General features: G+C 45.9%; 1 protein-coding gene across 3 annotated transcripts in view; it reads left to right on the top strand.

Moving 5' to 3' along the window:
• The window catches only part of CAMK1D (calcium/calmodulin dependent protein kinase ID), a 259,065-nt gene extending 241,988 nt beyond the window's left edge, over nt 1-17,077 (top strand). For all 3 annotated transcript variants that reach the window (XM_038740956.1, XM_038740957.1, XM_038740958.1), the window contains exons 7-11: nt 447-559; nt 3,067-3,145; nt 9,630-9,717; nt 10,524-10,662; nt 14,775-17,077. In XM_038740956.1, the coding sequence (XP_038596884.1) occupies nt 447-559; nt 3,067-3,145; nt 9,630-9,717; nt 10,524-10,662; nt 14,775-14,893 (538 nt within the window). In that variant the 3' untranslated portion in view covers nt 14,894-17,077. The remainder of the gene's footprint in view (nt 1-446; nt 560-3,066; nt 3,146-9,629; nt 9,718-10,523; nt 10,663-14,774) is intronic.
• Nucleotides 17,078-18,677: the final 1,600 nt, after the last annotated feature.

Below are 18,677 nucleotides of genomic sequence, written 5' to 3'. Positions count from 1 at the left end.
GATATTACCTAAGTTGCCTTTTTTAATATACTTTTTTTTGGTTCACCTGGCATCAAATTGTCATTCACGTCAGGCAGCTAGCTTTCTGCAAGGCTTTTCTGTGAGGTTTTTGAAAAAAACTGGAGCTTTGATGTATTCAAAGGTATGAAGTCAAACTGCAATTAAAGAATGTGTTCACCTCAAGAGATTAGAGTATTATTAGCTCATTATTTACATCTTATGCTACCCGTTAGTTACACTATTTAGTGATCCACAGTGAAATGTTTCATTTTGTCTCAGATCCATCCAATGAGTGTTAAGAAATTACATTTATAGCTTTGAATGCTGAATTTCCAGGAGCCTGGCCAAAAAAAAAAAAAAAAATCCACTGTGCTCTAGTGAGAATGCAAAAAAAAATCTTTCTGTGTTTGACGTTTTTCAGATTTATTTCCCATTGTATCTTCCAGACTCTGTGGTTACCCTCCCTTCTATGATGAAAATGACTCCAAACTTTTTGAACAGATCCTCAAAGCAGAATATGAGTTTGACTCCCCATACTGGGACGACATATCAGATTCTGGTAAGGAAAAGAGTTCTCTGTGGGGAGAATTTTAGCTGCAATAAGAGTACCTGATAGTATTTATTGAGCTCTCACTTGGGACACGATGGTGTACTGGGCACGTGCAGAATAAAGGAGGAACATGTTCCCTGCCTGCAAGAAGCTTACTTTCTAGATGGGGAGCAGATGCTAATATAAACACATTACAGATACATAAGTGCTGTGGGGCTAAAGGAGCGGTAAATAAAGGGAGCAAATCAAGGCAATGCAGAAGGGAGTGGGAGAAGAGGAAATGAAGGCTTAGACAGGAAAGGGCTCTTGGAGAAGATGTGCCTTCAATAAGGCTTTGAAGATGGGGCAAGTAATTGTCTATCAAATGTTAAGGAGGGCATTCCAGGCCAGAGGCCCTTCCTTTGAGTGTGTTAGCCCCCTCTCAACTGCTCACATTCGACATGTACTGGGCAGAAGGACAAGCCCAAAATGGTAGAACAAGTCCCAGCAGAAAATTTTAGAACTTATTTCAGTGTTGTTGTTTTTTTAATTCCCTTCTTCTGCCAAAGTAATAATAATAATAATGGTATTCGTTAAGCACTCACTATGTGTAAAGCACTGTTCTAAGCACTGGGGAGATACAAGGTGATCAGGTTGTCCCAAGTGGGGCTCACAATCTTAATCCCCATTTTGTAGATGAGGTAACTGAGGCACAGAGAAGTTAAGTGATTTGCCCAAAGTCACACAGCTAATTGGCGGAGCCGGGATTTGAACCCATGACCACTGACTCCAAAGCCCGTGCTCTTTCCACTGAGCCACGCTGCTTCTCTCACAGAGACACCCCTCAAGCTAGGACCTGAGAAGGTCCTAGCCCCCGACGGTAGGCTTGGAGTGCTGGGAACATTTTTCTCCTAAATCGAGAAGAGGCTTAACTGGAAACATCCCCTTTGTGTAGCTCAGCCTGCTTGGCTGGAGCTGGTTAGGTATAGCTTCTTGTAGAGCCTGGAATCCTAGCATCATTTCACTCAAGTCATTCAATTTGGTGCTGCAGATGTCTGATTCTGCCAATGGGACAGGATGATTCCAATCCTCTTTCTGGATCAGATGCCAGGACTGATGATTGTTAAGTGGGAAGCTACCCACCCCATTCCCAGTCTCACTGTGCTTATGACCGTTTCCTTATACTCTGTTGCTTCCTGCATCTTCAGTGGATTTCGGTGTCTATCACTCCACTTGACTTGTAAGATCCTTGAAAGCAGGGATCATGCCTATCTCCTCTGTTGAATTCTCCCAAGCTCTAAGTACAGTATTCTTCACACAGTAAGCATTCAGTACAATCACTGGTTTTTATTGAACGCTTACTAGGTGCATAGCACTGAACAATTCAATAGTGCAATTGATTGATCCAATTCAGTAGATTTTTTTTTACCTCAAAAGAAACATTTTTGGCTCCTCTCCCAACCTCAAGGACAGTATACTTGACAGGTTTTCCCCAAGGAATGCATAGTCTAGCAGAAAGGGGTCAGGAATTCTATCGGGGAAGCAGCATGACGAAGTGGATAGAGCACGGGCCTGGGAGTCAGAGGGTCATGGGTTCTAATCCCAGCTCTGCCACTTGTCTGCTGTGTGGCCTTGGGCAAGTCACTTCACTTCTCTGAGCCTCAGTTATCTCTTCTGTAAAATGGGGATTAAGATTGTGAGCCCCATGCGGAACAGGGACTGTGTCCAATCGAATTTATTGAATGCTTATTGTGTGCAGAGCACTGTACTAAGCGCTTGGGAAGTACAAATCAGCAACATATAGAGATGGTCCCTACCCAACAACGGGCTCACAGTCTAGAAGGGGGAGACAGACAACAAAACAAGTAAACAGGTGTCAATAACATCAGAATAAATAGAATTATAGCTATATACACCTTTAATAAAATAGAGTAATAAATATGTACAAACAAGTATATACAAGTGCTATGGGGAGGGGAAGGGGGTAGGGCAGAAGGAGTGGGGAGGGGAGGAGGAGGAGAGGAAAAGGGGGGCTCAGTCTGGGAAGGCCTCCTGGAGGAGGTGAGCTCTCAGTAGGGCTTTGAAGGGAGGAAGAGAGCTAAGTTTGGCGGATGTGTGGAGGGAGGGCATGGGCCAGGGGTCGACAGCGGGACAGGCGAGAACGAGGCACAGTGAGGAGTTTAGTGGCAGAGAAGCGGAGTTTGCAGGCTGGGCTGTAGAAGGAGAGATGGGAGGTGAGGTAGGAGGGGGCGAGGTGACGGAGAGCCTTGAAGCCGAGAGTGAGTAGTTTTTGCTTGAAAAACACGTAGTAATCGCTTAACAAATACCACAGTTATTATTATTATTATCCTAGCCCTGGTTTTGTCTTGGCTTTGCTGGGTGACTAACTCTGTGCCTCCATTTCTCCTGCCTCCAAGGGTTGTGGGCCGTAGGATGTGCTTTCAATAGGTGAGCGGAAGTTCTTTGGGGCCGAGGGGCCTTCACCAAAGCTGCAACATTGAATAGTGTTCTCCATTCTTTTTTTTTTTCCTCCACAGCCAAAGATTTCATTCGGAATTTGATGGAGAAAGACCCCAACAAAAGATACACGTGTGAACAGGCTGTCCGGCACCCCTGGTAAGATGACAAAATTCAGTGAACAATACGGGGAACACCCCTTAGAAGGAAAAGACTAGTGGGAAATCATCTGTGGGAATGGGGGCAAGGGAAGGCAAGTTCCTGGGCAGCCCTCCCCAGAAAACTCCTGGCCCTCCCTTGAGCCATTCCCTTCAACACCTTCCCAGTAAGGAGCAGTTTATCAGACCTGCAAGATCTTGCTGGAATTTCCCTGCCTTTTTCTCTTCCCTTGTTAGTATAGTGCTTGGCATATAGTAGGTGCTTAAGAAATGCTAAGTACTGGAGTGGATAGAATTTGATCAGGTCAGATACAGCCCCTCTCTCTCAGGCTAAAAGGGAGAGAAAATATATTTAATCCCCATTTTATAAATGAGAACCCAGAGAAGGTAAGTGTTGGCCCAGGGTTATGCAACAGGCAAATCACAGCTGGGAAGCCAGGTTTAGAACCATGCCCTCTGACTTGCAGCCTTCTGCCCTTTCCACTAGGTTATGTTGCTTCTCTTGGGGTTTTTTGGTTTGTTTGGGATTTTTTAATGGTATTTGTTAAGCATTTACTATGTGCCAGGCACTGTACTAAGCACTGAGGTAGATACAAGGTAATTATATTGGACACAGTTCATGTTCATTCATTCAATCATACTTATTGAGTGCTTGCTGTGTGCAGAGCACTGTACTAAGCACTTGGAAAGTACAATTTGGCAACAGTCTCACATGGGGCTCAGCTTTAGTCCCCATTTTACAGATGTGGTAACTAAAGCACAGAGAAGTTAAGTGATTTGCCGAAGGTCACAGAGCAGGCAAGTGGCAGTACTGGATTAGAACCCAGGTCCGTCCTGTAATTCCTAGAGCCCACTAGGCCCTGCTGCTCCTTGCTTAAAGGATTCTTAAGTTACTTAAGTACTAGCATATCCGTGCATGTGTATTTATAGCCCTTTTTCCCTATATCTTAATTATATGTAGATTGTAGGTTCCTTGCAGGCAGGGATCATGGCTAAAACTTCAACCAGGGTGGTTGCTGTTTGGCTGAGGAGGAAGACACAGATCCAGGGGATGCTATGGAAGAGCTGCTGGTAGGATTTGGCAGTAGATTGAATGTTGAGAGCTGAAAAACAGTAAGAAGTCCAAGATAACACTGTGATTTCAGGCTTCTGAAATGAGAGGATGGTAGTGCTTTCTATAGAAATGAGAAAATTAAGAGGGTGAGTGATTTGGGGATGGGGAAGATGAGTAGTCTGGACCTTGTAGGCCCTTAATAAATAGTAGTGATTGATTGGTGGATTAAAGGCTGCCACTGGAGGATCTGGCTCTCTCTCCACCTGCTGAACCCTCAGCCACTGAATGAGAGTTGGCCAAATTGACATTGTAGTAGGGTTGTCCTTCAGCTCAAAGGCAATACGGCCACTAACATGATTGCATCCACCTCTTCCGACCTTTGAGAAGTCATGGCACAGACACTTTGGTTAGGAGGGGAGAGGTTTGCCCTACTACCTCCAGAACAAGCTTGATTTGTTTTTTGCAGTAGTGGTGATGATCGACGCTGAGCCTGCACTCTCCGTTGCCTGTGCTTAAGTGGTCCACCTTGCCACTTAGCTGGTAAGGAGATTGGGTCATGAGGTCTCATTAAGTGAAGTCTGTGGTTATGTTGCTGAGGTCTCAGTGAGTTAATAATACAGGGGGGTTAAACTGTGACTTTAGTTAATTTATCATATTTGGGCTGGGCTCCATGAACTTACCTCTTGGGGGATGAGTGAATCAGAGGTGTTTCTGCATTGATTCGGAAGTCTTGCCAGTTCCCAGCTTCATAAAGGAGAAAGGACTTAATGACATCTTTAAGGTCAACCTAGAAATCATATTTATTGAGGGCTTACTGTGTGCAGAGCACTCAAGTAAGTGTTTGGGAGAGTACAGTATAACAGTTGCTAGGCACGTTCCCTGCCCGCAGCGAGCTTAGAGTCTACTAATAATAGAGTAGCAGCGTGGCTCAGTGGAAAGAGCATGAGCTTTGGAGACAGATGTCATGGGTTCAAATTCCGCCTCTGCCACTTGTCAGCTGTGTGACTTTGGGCAAGTCACTTCACTTCTCTGGGCCTCAGTTTTCTCATCTGTAAAATGGGGGTGAAGACTGTGAGCCCCCTGTGGGACAACCTGATCACCTTGTAACCTCCCCAGCACTTAGAACAGTGCTTTGCACATAGTAAGCGCTTAATGCCATTATTATTCTTACTAATAATGATGGTATTCATTCATTCAATCATATTTATTGAGCACTTACTGTGTGCAGAGCACTATATATACTAAGCACTTGGGAAGTACAAATCAGGAACACATAGAGACAGTCCCTACCCAACAATGGGCTCACAGTCTAGAAGGGGAGTGCTTACGCTGCTGATAGTAAGTATAGTATATACTATGCTTATTTAGTGCTTACTATGTGCCAGGCAGTGTTCTAAGTGCTGTGGTAGATACAAGATAATTGGGTTGTAAACAGTCCCTGTCTCATATAGGGCTCATAGTCTTAATCCCCGTTTTACAGATGAAGGAACTAAGGCACAGAGAAGTTAAGTGACTTGCCCAAAGTCACACAGGAGCAAATGGCAGAGCCAGAATTATAACCTCTAACTTCCAGGCCCATGTTCTATCCACTAGGCCTTGTTGCTTCTAGAGACTGTAAGGTGGTTCTTCATTCACCATAGGGAATCTTCAGTTCAAACTGCTTGGAAATCTCACTAGAAACAAATGAGAAACAATAGTGCATCAATACCAGGCCAGGAAATTTAGAAAATGTTCTAGGTAATTAAATGTAATATTTGAGACTGGGTAGATATTGTTTCAGGGATAAGATTGTCTCAAGCTGTAGCTTGAGGTGTCTGACTCTCCTTTACCATTCTATGTTTGTTAGGTACTTTGCACATTCCACAAGATAGTCATTTCTTCAAGCTGGCTTCTTAGCAGGGAACATCTTTTTTGTCAAGGACTGTTAAAAGAAGGCAACATTAAGTCTTTCAGCAAGCTTGACATTCCTCAAGGTTATACCTGATAGGAGCAGAATTCTCACTGGAGAGAGAGCCAGAAGGAAAGTTTCTAGCAAAAGGAAGTCAAAATTTATTTATTTTTCTCAGGCCATTCAATTTTCATTCCCCTGTGGTAGCCATCTGCCATAGTTCTCTCACTGGCTGGCAGGAAGAGGCCCAGTTTGTCCTAATGGAACTTCCTGGCTCTATTCTAGCCAAGTGGCTCTTTGGCTTTTATTATTTCCAGGATTGAGAACCCCACCTCAGCTTCATAGCTTTTCTGCATCCAGCTCTGGCATCTCTTCTGGAATTATCCTCAGAGTCAATGAAGCAGCTGCTCAGGGACCAGGCTCATGAGGAGGTGACCCTGGGAAAAGATTCAGGTAGAACCATGACCTGGAGAAGGAGATTCCCCTTCCCAGAAAGGAGACCAGGGTTTACAAGGTCTTTGGTGTGGAATTTATTTTTACACTGAAAACAAGGGATGGGTAATGACCTCTATTTTTATTCTTTAATATATTTGCTGGTGAACACTCTGTATAATACCTCTCCATCCTGTGGACAAATAGTTTCCCTCAGCTGCCAAGCTGTTGTCCCCTAATCTTATCTCTTCTAAGGGATCCCTTCTTAAGAGCTGGGGTATTAGGGAGGCTCATGATTTCCTGAGAAGAAAGAAAGGAGGGAAACTTCTTAGTTTTCCACCAAAAAGGGGGGATTTCCACCTACTGCTCCACTTTCTCCTTCTCTGCCACAATAAAGGTGGAGATTATTCACCCCAGATCCTCAGGCAAAAGAACAGCAAATTCAAGATAGAATTAAGTGAGAATGGGGAGAGTGGGGAAAATATCAGTTAGCCAAATTCTTGACGGGGACATCCCCAGCACTGATGGAGTGCCTGCTGTGGGCAGAGCACAGCCACCCAGTAGTTTTTTAGTAACATTTTGAAATTTGTAAGTTTTCCAATTTGGGATTTTTAACCACTTATGTTAAAAACCCCAGAAAGCAGAACTTTGGAAGACAGGGGAATTAATTTATTAGGACCTACATTGTTGGTGCTTCCCCCTTGCCTATCTCTGAGCTGTTTGGGAGGAAGCAGATTATTAAACAGTGAGCTGGTAGCCACACAGAAGAATCTGCTTGGTCTATAAGTTACTGTAAACCAAAACTATTCCTGAGAATTTGGCTTTTCTGGAACCCAGTGACCACATTGATGAGGTGCCGTTAAAGGCTTGTAGTTTTGCTACCTGTTGGGGTGATGGTGGTGTTGGCCAAAGATGCCCGTCACAGCATCGGATTGAGAACCAGGCTCTCACGCTTTCAGACTTTCAAGACATGAAGCCAAAAATTCTTCTGGACTTCTTCCCTCGAGTCTATTTACTTTGGAGGCAGGCTGAGATACAGTAGATTTCCAGGCAGCATTTCTGTCCCTCCAGTGAAATCTTCGCTCCTTTATTATCTGCCTTGCAGTCTTTGCCAAGAAAGAGTTGGCCTCCTAAAATTCAAGTTGGCGCTTCTTCAGAGGATGTAGTGCTAAAGACAATACAGGATGAAAGCTCAGCCAGCTCTGGGCGATGGGTTGGGGCGGGGGGGTGTTTGGGAGAAGGAGCAGTGCCTACAGATGGCTTCCCACAGCCTCCTCCAAAGTCCATTTGGTGTCCTTATAAAACTTTAGCAGTTATGTATTCAGCCCAACCTCCTAGGCGCTTTTTCTAATTGGGTGTCTGGGAAGAGTGGCCAAATAGCAATCCTGGAAGTGTGGTTAGTAACTGCAGGGATAATTGTGGTATTTGTTAAGTGCTTACTACACACCAAGCACTATACTATGCCCCGTGGTAGACACAAGATAACCAGGTCGGACACAGTCCCTGCCTCAATGGGGCTCATGGTCTAAGAAGGAGGGAGAACCCCCATATTACAGATAAGGAAACTGAGGCATAGAGAAGTTAAATGACTTACCCAAAGTCATACAGCAGGCAAATGGTAGAGAGGGATTAGAACCCATGTCCTCTGACTCCAAGATCCAAGCTGTTGCCAATAGGCCCCATCGCTTCTCCTGCTGTTTCAGTAGATTTCATTATTCTATGCTAGGGTACTTTTACCCTGGACCAAGAAAAAAGAGGGTAGTTAGTAAGTAGCCTGTTCAGTTTGCCTTGGAGCTTGGGTGGGATGAACTCCAACCTTTGAGAGCACCCCTTAGGCCAAATCAGTATCTTTTCCATCAGTAGTATTTATTAAGCACTTATGGTGTGCAGAACGCTATACCGAGCATTTAGGAAAGCACAGTAGAGTTAGTAGACACAATCTTCTACAATCTAGGGAGGGAGGTAGGCATTAAAAATAAATTACAGGTAGGGGAATCAAACCTAAGGATAAGTGCTATGGGGGTGGGGCCCCCCTCTGCCTTGCCTGCTGGGTTGATGAATGAAATAAGTTTAAGGATCTATTTCTTTTGGCAGAATACCCAGCATAGGACATGGCCTACTGTGAAATTGTGGTCAATTTACCCTCCATCAGTGCTGGTGAATGTCCCTGTCAAGAATTTGGCTGCTATTTTCCCCATTCTCACTTAATTCTATCTTGAATTTGCTGTTCCTTTGCCTGAGGATCTGGGGTGAATAATCTCCACCTTGGTTAGTGATTCAGTTCATCCAAAAGGTGTTTCCTGGGAAATCAAGTGGACACTTCCCTTAATGACAGTAAACCAGGATGTGGATTTCAGAACGGATGGAACATCTGAAGGAGTGTTAAAATTTGGAAGCCTAAGAGCAAAGATGACTACACTATTTTTGATAGTAAAAAAACAAATTGAGAAGGCTGAAAAAAGGTTTCTGTGAAAAAGTGTAAATTTAAAAAATCAAAAATGGAAAGACTTTTGACTCACTGAAAGCCTGGGGGAAAAGAATAATTTGGTTTATCTTTGAAATGGCCAAATAATCCTGTCAGAATTCTCAAACTTCTAAATTTGGAGGACAATGGAGAGCATGCTCAATGCCTGTGCAGAGATAAAGTCTCTCTGGTGGCATCCAGCAGATAAAGAAGAGTAAAGCAATGGTACAGTTAGTCCTGGCTGATAGCTGTAAGAACTAGGGTCCTCCAGATCACCACTGGGCCTCCACCTTCTGAGGATCACTACTGTATTTTCACAGATGGAAGGTGAAAGAGATTCTCTCGCAGTCACTCACACCCAAGGACGCCCTCCTTTCATTGGCAATAAGGTGTTGGAAGGTGACCAACACCTGATGGTCACCTGAGGAGACAATCTCCTATGAAATAAAGTGGTTTCCAGGTTAGAAACAAGATTGCCACCACGCTTAAAGCCATCCAGTATGCATTTCCATTTTTCCAGTTTTAATTGTGTAGGCCAAAAAGTCTCTTGTTAGATGCCTACCACATGCCCAGGACTGTACTAAGCCCTGTGGTAGACATTTGAGTGTCCCTCCTAAATAAAGCCACTTTCTTGCATTCTGTTTTAGGATCGCGGGCGATACGGCCCTCAACAAGAATATCCACGAATCCGTCAGTGCTCAGATTCAGAAGAACTTTGCGAAAAGCAGATGGAGGGTAAGATGATGAAAGTCAGAATTATTACCCCTGAATTTGCTAAACCAGTCTATCTCCCAGTTAGGGTTGGATTCAAAATTAGAATTTTACCAAACTTTCCTAAACTTCTAACTAACAATCTCTAATTTTGAGAAGTACAGTAATAACTGATATTTCTTACTTTGTGCCAAGTTTGGGGGTAGATATAGGATAATCAGATGGATATCAGTCTACGGGGGAGGAAGAACAGATATTTAATCACTATTTTACAGATGAGGAATCTAAGCAGAGAGAAGCTAAGTGGCTTGTTCAAGGTCACACGGTGAACAAGTGGCAGAGCTGGGATTAGAACCTAGATCTCCTAACTCCAGGCCTGTGCTCTAGTTACTGGCTGGAATACATAAGAGGGTGGGAAAATAGTGTTGGGGGATAGGGTGCTACAGGGGTGAAACAAATACAGCACTGTAACATTAAAAATCGCTTCCAATAATACAGGAGATGATTATTCCAGCTCCTGACCTTAATCCCTTCCTCCTGAGGCAGTTCCAGTTTGACCGATGTAGATCCATAGATCTGGGGAGAAAGACTTGTGTTTTTAATTGCTGCCACTTTCAGGGTACCCACCCAAACCAAGGTGAATGTTGAAACAAATGAATGGTTGGCATTTTATCTTGATATTCTAAATCCATGCCCATTCTTGAGGGAATAAGGAACAGTGTTACTCTAACACAACCTGTGTCATGAGAGCATTTTGATACTGGTGGTATCTGGGAGAAGAGGGCACAACCTGGAGGCTCTCCTAACCGACTTCTTGGGCTTCATTTCAGCAAGCGTTCAATGCCACGGCCGTCGTGAGACACATGAGGAAACTGCATCTTGGGAGCAGCCTGGACAGTTCCAACGCGAGCATGGCAGGAGGCCTCAGCCTGGGTGCCCAACTCCCAGATGGGACAGTCCGAAAAGATTGTGAGTACAGGCTAAGACTGTCACTCCCCTGCCCCAATCTCTCTGTGGATCATGACTCTAAACTGTAAGATCATCGTGGGCAGGGAACGTGTCTACCAACCCTTCTATTGTACTCTCACAAGAGCATAGTACAGTGCTCTGCACACAGTAAGTGCTCGATAAATACCATTGATTGATCAACTGTCTCAAAGTTGTCCTTTGTAGTCGACTGAAAGGTGAAATTCACCTTTGAATGTTAATGTGACTGGAAGAAGAGTCACCTACAGTGGGGTTATGGCCCTGGAAAATGTCTCCGTATCCTGACTGGCTGTCTCCTGGGATATCATCACCTAGATTTACGTATTTACAAATTAGAATCCAATTCCAGAGCCACTGGAAAAAGCTGAAATTCCCTTGCAGGCTTGTACACGCCCTCAAGTATGGAACCATCACTAAGTTCCTAGCAGTTTACATCTTTTGCGCAGTAATTCATAGCATAAAGTCACACAGCATTAAGTTTTTCTGTCACCAACTCTCAAATGAAACAAAATAAAACACACTCAGAAATGGTGGTACCCACAACGAGAGATTCAAAAGCCTAGCCTTAATGTTAAAAGATTGAATTCTCCACCAGTCCAGTTATAGTTTCAGTAGTTCCAGATCATTCATTCAGTCATATTTATTGAGTGCTTACTGTGTGTAGAGCACTGTACTAAGCGCTTGGGAAATACAAGGTGGCAACATATAGAGACGGTCCCTACCCAACAGCGGGCTCACAGTCTAGAAGGGGAAGACAGATAACAAAACATATTAACAAAATAAAATAAATAGAATAGTAAATATGTACAAGTAAAATAGAGTAATAAATATGTACAAACATATATACAGGTGCTGTGGGGAGGGGAAGGAGGTAAGGTGGGGGGAGGGGGAGAGGAAGGAGGAGAAGGCCTCCTGGAGGAGGTGAGCTCTCAGTAGGGCTTTGAAGGGAGAAAGAGAGCTAGCTTGGCGGATGTGCAGAGGCAGGGCATTCCAGGCCAGGGGGAGGACGTGGGCCGGGGGTCGATGGTGGGACAGGCAAGAACGAGGCACAGAGAGGAGGTTAGCAGCAGAGGAGTGGAGGGTGCGGGCTGGGCTGTAGAAGGAAAGAAGGGAGGTGAGGTAGGAGGGGGTGAGGTGATGGAGAGCCTTGAAGCTGAGAGTGAGGAGTTTTTACCTGATGCATAGGTTGATTGGTACCACTGGAGATTTTTGAGGAGGGGAGTAACATGCTGAGAGCACTTCTGCACAAAGATGATCCGGGCAGCAGCGTGAAGTATAGATTGAAGTGGGGAGAGACAGGAGAATGGGAGATCAGAGAGGAGGCTGATGCAGTAATCCAGTCAGGATAGAATGAGAGATTGAACCAGCAGGGTAGCAGTTTGGTTGGAGAGGAAAGGGTGGATCTTGGCGATATTGGAGAGGTGAGAACGGCAGGTTTTGGTGATGGATTGGATGTGAGGAGTGAACGAGAGAGCCTAGAGTCGAGGATGACACCAAGGTTGCAGGCTTGTGAGACGGGAAGGATGGTAGTGCCATCAACAGTGATGGGAAAGTCAGGGAGAGGGCAGGGTTTGGGAGGGAAGATAAGGAGTTCAGTCTTGGACATGTTGAGTTTTAGATGGTGGGCAGACATCCAGATGGAGATGTCTTGAAGGCAGGAGGAGACACGAGCCTGAAGGAAGGGAGAGAGAGCAGGGGCAGAGATGTAGATTTGGATGTCATCAGCGTAGAGATGATAGTTGAAGCTGTGGGAGTGAATGAGTTCACCAAGGGAGTGAGTGTAGATAGAGAACAGAAGGGGACCAAGAAGTGACCCTTGAGGAACCCCTACAGTAAGGGGATGGGAGGGGGGAGGAGGATCCCGCAAAAGAGACTGAGAATGAACGGCAGGAGAGATAAGAGGAGAACCAGGAGAGGACAGAGTCTGTGAAGCCAAGGTCGGATAGCGTGTTGAGGAGAAGGGGGTCGTCCACAGTGTCGAAGGCAGCTGAGAGGTTGAGGAGGATTAGGACAGAGTAGAAGCCTTTGGATTTGGCAAGCAGGAGGTCATTGATGACCTTTGAGAGGGCAGTTTCTGTGGAATGTAGGGGACGGAAGCCAGATTGGAGGGGGTCGAAGAGAGAGTTGGCATTGAGGAATTCGAGGCAGTGCGTGTAGATGACTTGTTCAAGGAATTTGGGAAGGAATGGTAGGAGGGAGATAGGGCGATAACTAGAAGGTGAGGTGGGGTCAAGAAAGGGTTTTTTTAGGATGGGAGAGCCATGGGCATGTTTGAAGGCAGAGGGGAAGGAACCAGTGGAGAGTGAGCGGTTGAAGATGGAAGTTAAGGAGGGGAGGAGGGACGGAGCGAGATTTCATAGGATGAGAAGGAATGGGGTCAGAAGCACAGGTGGCTGGAGTAGCACTTCAGAGGAGGGAGGAGATCTCAGGTGTGTGGAGCCTCCTCCTTTCCCTCATAAAGTGCTGAGAGGTGCCAGTGTTTGATCTTTTCCCTCACTGTACATTCTAGTTTTAGAAGCAGGGATGGAGCAGATCAGGGTGGGATTTGGGGGTGGATGGTCTTGGTTCCCCCTGAAGCTGATGCCACAGCTCCTGTACAGCCACTGCTCCGGCCCCAGGGACTAGCCAGAATGGGGAAGTAGTGGTGACATTGGAATTAAAGGTGAAAAGAATGAACCAAAAGCCTCTATTGACCAGCACAGTTCAGCACAAAGAGGATAGAAAACAGCCAGGAAGGAAGGCACTGACTTACCTACTGGGACTATACATAATGTTTATACCTCCGGTATGCCCATATGTAGTAGTGTTCCTACCCGTACCGTATGTGCGCATAGCATCAGTCAGGAAAGTTGTTCCCTCACTACCAAGTTCATTTTATAATGTGAGCTCTAGCCCCACCACCGCCACACATATACACACCCCTGACTAAGAAGTAGCAAGTGGAAAAACAAATACATATTTCTTTTTTGAGAAGCAGACTTGTTAAAAGCAGGGAGGCATTCAGTAAACAGTATTTCCACTATATGCAAAAGAGCTCTAATGCAGCACTGAGGCAAGCTCACTGTTGCTATTACCCGCCACGTGGGTCCACGTGTTCATTGGCCACCAGTGGTTTCACCGCAATAGCTCCTAAACTCTAGTAGAGGTCACTAAGGGCTAAATGTGCTACCCCATTGAAGCCCCAAGGGCTTCTTCCCTCCCAGTGTACGAAAGAAGTTTACAGGGGCTTTCACCAACATCCCCCCTCTCTTGCACCCTGTCAAGCTACCTGTCCCTCCAGCTTCCACACCTCCAGGCCTGGAATAATCCTGGGAGATGTGATATGTGTTGCTGGGCATGGGAGATTGAGTGAGAGAATGTGGATGGTTCAGCACAGTCCATCACCCCTGCTAATGCAACTCAAATCACATGTCCTTCTGGGGGTAGGACATGCTTCTCTCCTCTTAACCACTGCTGTGTGAGCAATACACCCACCTGGCAAGGGGATGGAGAAAAGGTGCATGACTGAGAAGGAATCTCTTGCACATTTTGTCTGTGAAAATAGAGACACTCACCACTGAAAGCATCATCTCCTAACCAAAAGGTCACTTCCAAATGCCAGCAGAGGAAAAAAAAACTGTGCCCACCTTTTCCTGTTGCTCATTTCCCCGTAGGAACAGCAGAGCTTTAACTGGTTCCTTTTGTCGGTTTCCTCGAGGGAGCCAGAAGCGGGTGGAGCCTGCGAACCGACCCCTCCAAAACCCTGGAATAATAATAATGTAATGATGAGGATGGTATTTGTTAAGCGCTTATTATGTGCCAGGCACTCTGCTAATTGCTGGGGTGGATACAAACAAATCGGGTTGGACATAGTTCCTGTCCCACAGAAGGCTCACAGTCTTATCCCCCCTTTTACAGATGAGGTAACCGAGTCTCAGAGAAGTGAAGTGACTTGCCTGAGGTCACACAGCAGACAAGTGGCAAAGTCAGGATTAGAACTCATGACCTTCCGACTATCAGGCCCATGCTCTGTCCACTGTGTCAGGCTACTTTCCTACTTCCCTGGAAAGAAGAGCCCCTTCAATTCACCCCCCTCTTTCTGGCTTTTCTTCCAGGTCTGGCCTCTTCTACCCTCTGCAGCTTTATCTCTTCCTCCTCGGGTGTCACCACGGTGGCAGCCGAACGGAGACCGCGACCCACCACTGTCACTACAGTGCACACTGGCAGCAAGTGACTGGCCCTGGGGACAGCGGGGTGACAGAGGAAACCGTTCCCCTGGCAGCCGGGGCCGAGGCGTCCCTCCAGCGAGATTTCACCGGGCACGGGGCTCTGTCCCCCGTGGGACTGGAAGAAAGAAGTTTTTTATGGCCATATTTTATACTACTATTCTGAAGTGTTTCATTTCTCACAAACTGCAATGACTCCAAGTTAACACCCACGGGGAACCGATTTAACAGGATCTGGTGCTGTATATACGAGTCTAGCAGTCTACAATGTTCTAGCTGAAAGGACACTTATTTTCCTCTTATTCCCACCCCTAGCCAATTACTCTTCTCAGTGTAGGTAACGATATATGTTGTATTTTTTCATTAACTAAAAAAAAAGGTTTCAACTGGATTATTTAAATATCAGTAACTTTTGTGCATTAGAGCTTTTTCCTTTTAAGAAGTATTTTCTTTTGGATCTGTACCTCTTGGTACAGGTGGTTAAGATTCCTTGCTTCTGTAAGTAGAGATTTATGTTAACCTTAAAATGCATTTTTTTTGGTGGGGGGTGGGGTATAGAGTTGGGGAGGTGAAGGATTTAAAAGGCTTTTTTAACTATTGCAATCCAAGGGAGACTCTGATAGTGTAACTTGATTCTTGCTCCTTCCCCACTGCTGCCCACCTCCACCCCAGTTCTTCATCAGTCAGCAGCCACCGACTCACACAAGCACCTCAGCAACCGCAAAGGTGTTTAACCCATCGGCCCTCCTCTCAGCACATCCTTGTCCCTAGTAGTCCCAGAAGCTGCCCCAGAAACTCAGACATGAGAAAGAGGGCCACTTCCAGACGAAACCATTTCGGCCAACCCCTCAAACCCTGGTTTCCTATGGGAAGGAAGCGCCTCCTCTAAAGCTGACCAGAGTATCTGGTGTTTCCTTTGCAACTTTTCAGGATAAACTTGCAAAAGAAAGGGATAACTATGTAGTCTTTTTTTAAAGGCTTCCTTTCTAGTTGAAAGGACTATTTCTTACTGACATTGCCCAGGCACAGATAGTTCTCAAGCAACTAGCCACAGCTCTGTTGTTCTCATTCGAAAACCATCTGTTTTGCCCCCAACTTCACTATGTCAATAGAAAACTGTCTCTCCAGATGTCGACCCCCATTCCCTCTGCCTGAAGGGAAATTGTTCGGGGAGTTATTCCTTTTAATTAGGCCCCGTGAAAGCAGAAACAATCTGAACAAACCATTCCTTCCTCTCTCAGTCTCGGATCATGCATCTGGGGCTAAGTACCAGCCCCCCGATGGTGGAATTAGATAAGCCACAGTGGACACAGCAGTGTGAGGCAGATAGGGGAACCCAACCATAGTCATCTTTCAGACTCACAGACTTCAAAGAGGCTGTTTTGCAGGCGAAGGGACAGATATTCCAGAAGACAAAGACACATTCTGACCCAGGGCCCCTTGCAGGGAACACTACCTGAGTATTTCCCGGGTCTCCAGTTGGTCCTGGAGTCTGATCAGTCAGTTCAAACCCCAGGTTCCCATCATGGTGTGCTACTGAGGCTGAGGTCCTCCTCCATCAATAAAAGCAGGCTGTAAGAATTGGGCAGTTCATATAGGCCCACGGCTAGGAAATAGGAAGTGAGGTTCGAGCTACTTGAGCCTTAAGAAAACCACAATTAATAGGTTCTTCAGAAAACAGGTCCCAGCCCCAGGTAGTAAAATGAACATTTTATGGAATCGGTGTCCTGGGGGTGGGGGGTGTCCATCTTCAGAAGTACAATGGTAAGGTGTTATAGAATAATGTTCAAAGTAATGTGCATTTCCCTGGAACTATTCGAACCCCTGCCTTTTATTAGCAACCGAGGTAAACAGTTTTGTGGGAGTGGATGACTATAATTCTGCACCTTTATGTGTACTATATAAAAGAGCACTTTTTGAGGCCTTGTGAGCTATGCAGTCATTGGCACTTGAAAAATCTGAAGCTCAATTTTGTGTTTCATGTGCTTCAAGAATTTTTACTGCAAACTTTCGGGGTGCATGTTATGTGATGAATGCATGTCATCAAACTGCATTTATGAGCTAGCCAAAAGGAAAGCCCATTATGCAGGTGAACCCTTGGATTTGGGCCGGTTTTCTCTGCCATTGCCGTAAACCTGTAATGCAACTGTGTCTCATGTTAATACTATTTCTTAAAGTGCTTAGTGGTTTCAGTTTTGTGTACCTCTGTTTTATGCTACGTCGTTAATACCTACTTTGACTTGGGCTCACTCTACCCGACTCCTTTATAAAAAATTTAACTCGAGTCCCTAAAATTCAAGTCCCTAAACTAATGATGTGAGCTGCCCTTTGGCTCTTCCATCAGGCTAAGGTCCTGTCCACGTACTCCCCAAATCTCTGGTGATAACTACGAGGGCTGAGGGAGGAAGGAGAAGAGAGGGGCTTCCTGAGTCCCTTTAGGAAAAATAAGGTCCGTTATCCCAGAGCCCCCTGGTCCCATGATACTAGAGTGTGTTTGTTGAGTTCTGTGGAAGACGAGGCAAGGAACTTAAGCCATGAGCAAACAACAGTACTTCCCTGGGGTGGTGGAAGGGAGTGGGGATTAGTTCTTGAAATCCCCCCTGCACAGGTCAGAAGTGTCAACTTGCAGGGACAGGGATCGGGAAGAGAATAGAGTGGCTCTGGAGGAAGTGAGAGGGGCAAGAAAATACCTTGAGGCTCAAATGGGCTTCAGGATGACATCAGTACATTATGCTGGGCCCACAAGTAATGTAACATTGTGATGTCATGGGGTAGGAGGAGGGCCACATTTGCCTCTGGGTGGCCAAGCCCTTGAACTTGGAAGACCAGTTTCTATGGCAGCATTGGCCTTGGAGACAGCTAAGCCCGGGAGAAAGGAAATGAAGAAAGAAGAAAGCTACCACAGACCTCGACTGCCAGCCCAGAAAGCCAGACACTTCCCCTCTTCCCTGGCACACACGCACACACACCCCCAAGCTTCCCCTGCACCAGCTCCCCAAGACTTTACCCAGACCCACTTAGCCTTGTCAGAAAGAGTTCCCTGAGCTGCCTCATACCCTAAGGAGCAGCCAAATGGACACACTAAGAAGGGAGGTGGCGGGGCACATTCCTATCCCCCCGATTCCCTCTGGGCAGCTCTTCCTGCCAAACTTTGGGGCTCCCTGCTTCGACTGCATTGAAACAAGCCTTTCTGTGGACAGCTGCCCATCTGGCTTTGGACATCAAGCCCCCCTGTGGCATCGTGACAGCTCAAACATCCTTCTCCACCGAGCAGACCTGCCTTCAGCCAAACCCTCTGCCCTCCCTCCTGCCGTGTTGCATGGCCCGAGATGATTGACGTGTTGCCTCAAAGGAATTTCTTAGCATGGTATGGCCTGACTTTACTTGAAGTATTTACTCCAAGTCGTTTTATTTTCTTCAGAGACGGGGTGGGAAGTGGGATGCTCCAGTAAGAGTCCCTCCCTCTCTCTCTGCCTGAAAGCTCCACATCCAAATGCCCAATTTCTTTCTGCTAAAGGTCATCGGGGAGCAGGATTCGAGAGCAGGGGACAGGCCAGAGGTCAGGAACAGTAATACAGGTTCCGAAATGAGGACAACGTGGTCTGAGTCTGCACCTCTGCCCCTTCAGGCTCTGAAGCCAGACACCATCAGTACTTCCAAATCACTCTGTGAGTCAGTCCTCAGCACAATCTGCCACCTAAAGGGTTATTTCTGTTCAACACTGCCTCAGAAGCATCTCTACTCCATCTCAGCACTGAGACTCGCTGTTGGAGAATACCAGCACCTTTCTTT

This window comes from Tachyglossus aculeatus (assembly GCF_015852505.1).
Source record: "Tachyglossus aculeatus isolate mTacAcu1 chromosome 12 unlocalized genomic scaffold, mTacAcu1.pri SUPER_6_unloc_1, whole genome shotgun sequence".
In the NCBI taxonomy this organism is placed as follows: Eukaryota; Metazoa; Chordata; class Mammalia; order Monotremata; family Tachyglossidae; genus Tachyglossus; species Tachyglossus aculeatus.
This window is presented reverse-complemented; position numbering and strand designations above follow the sequence as displayed.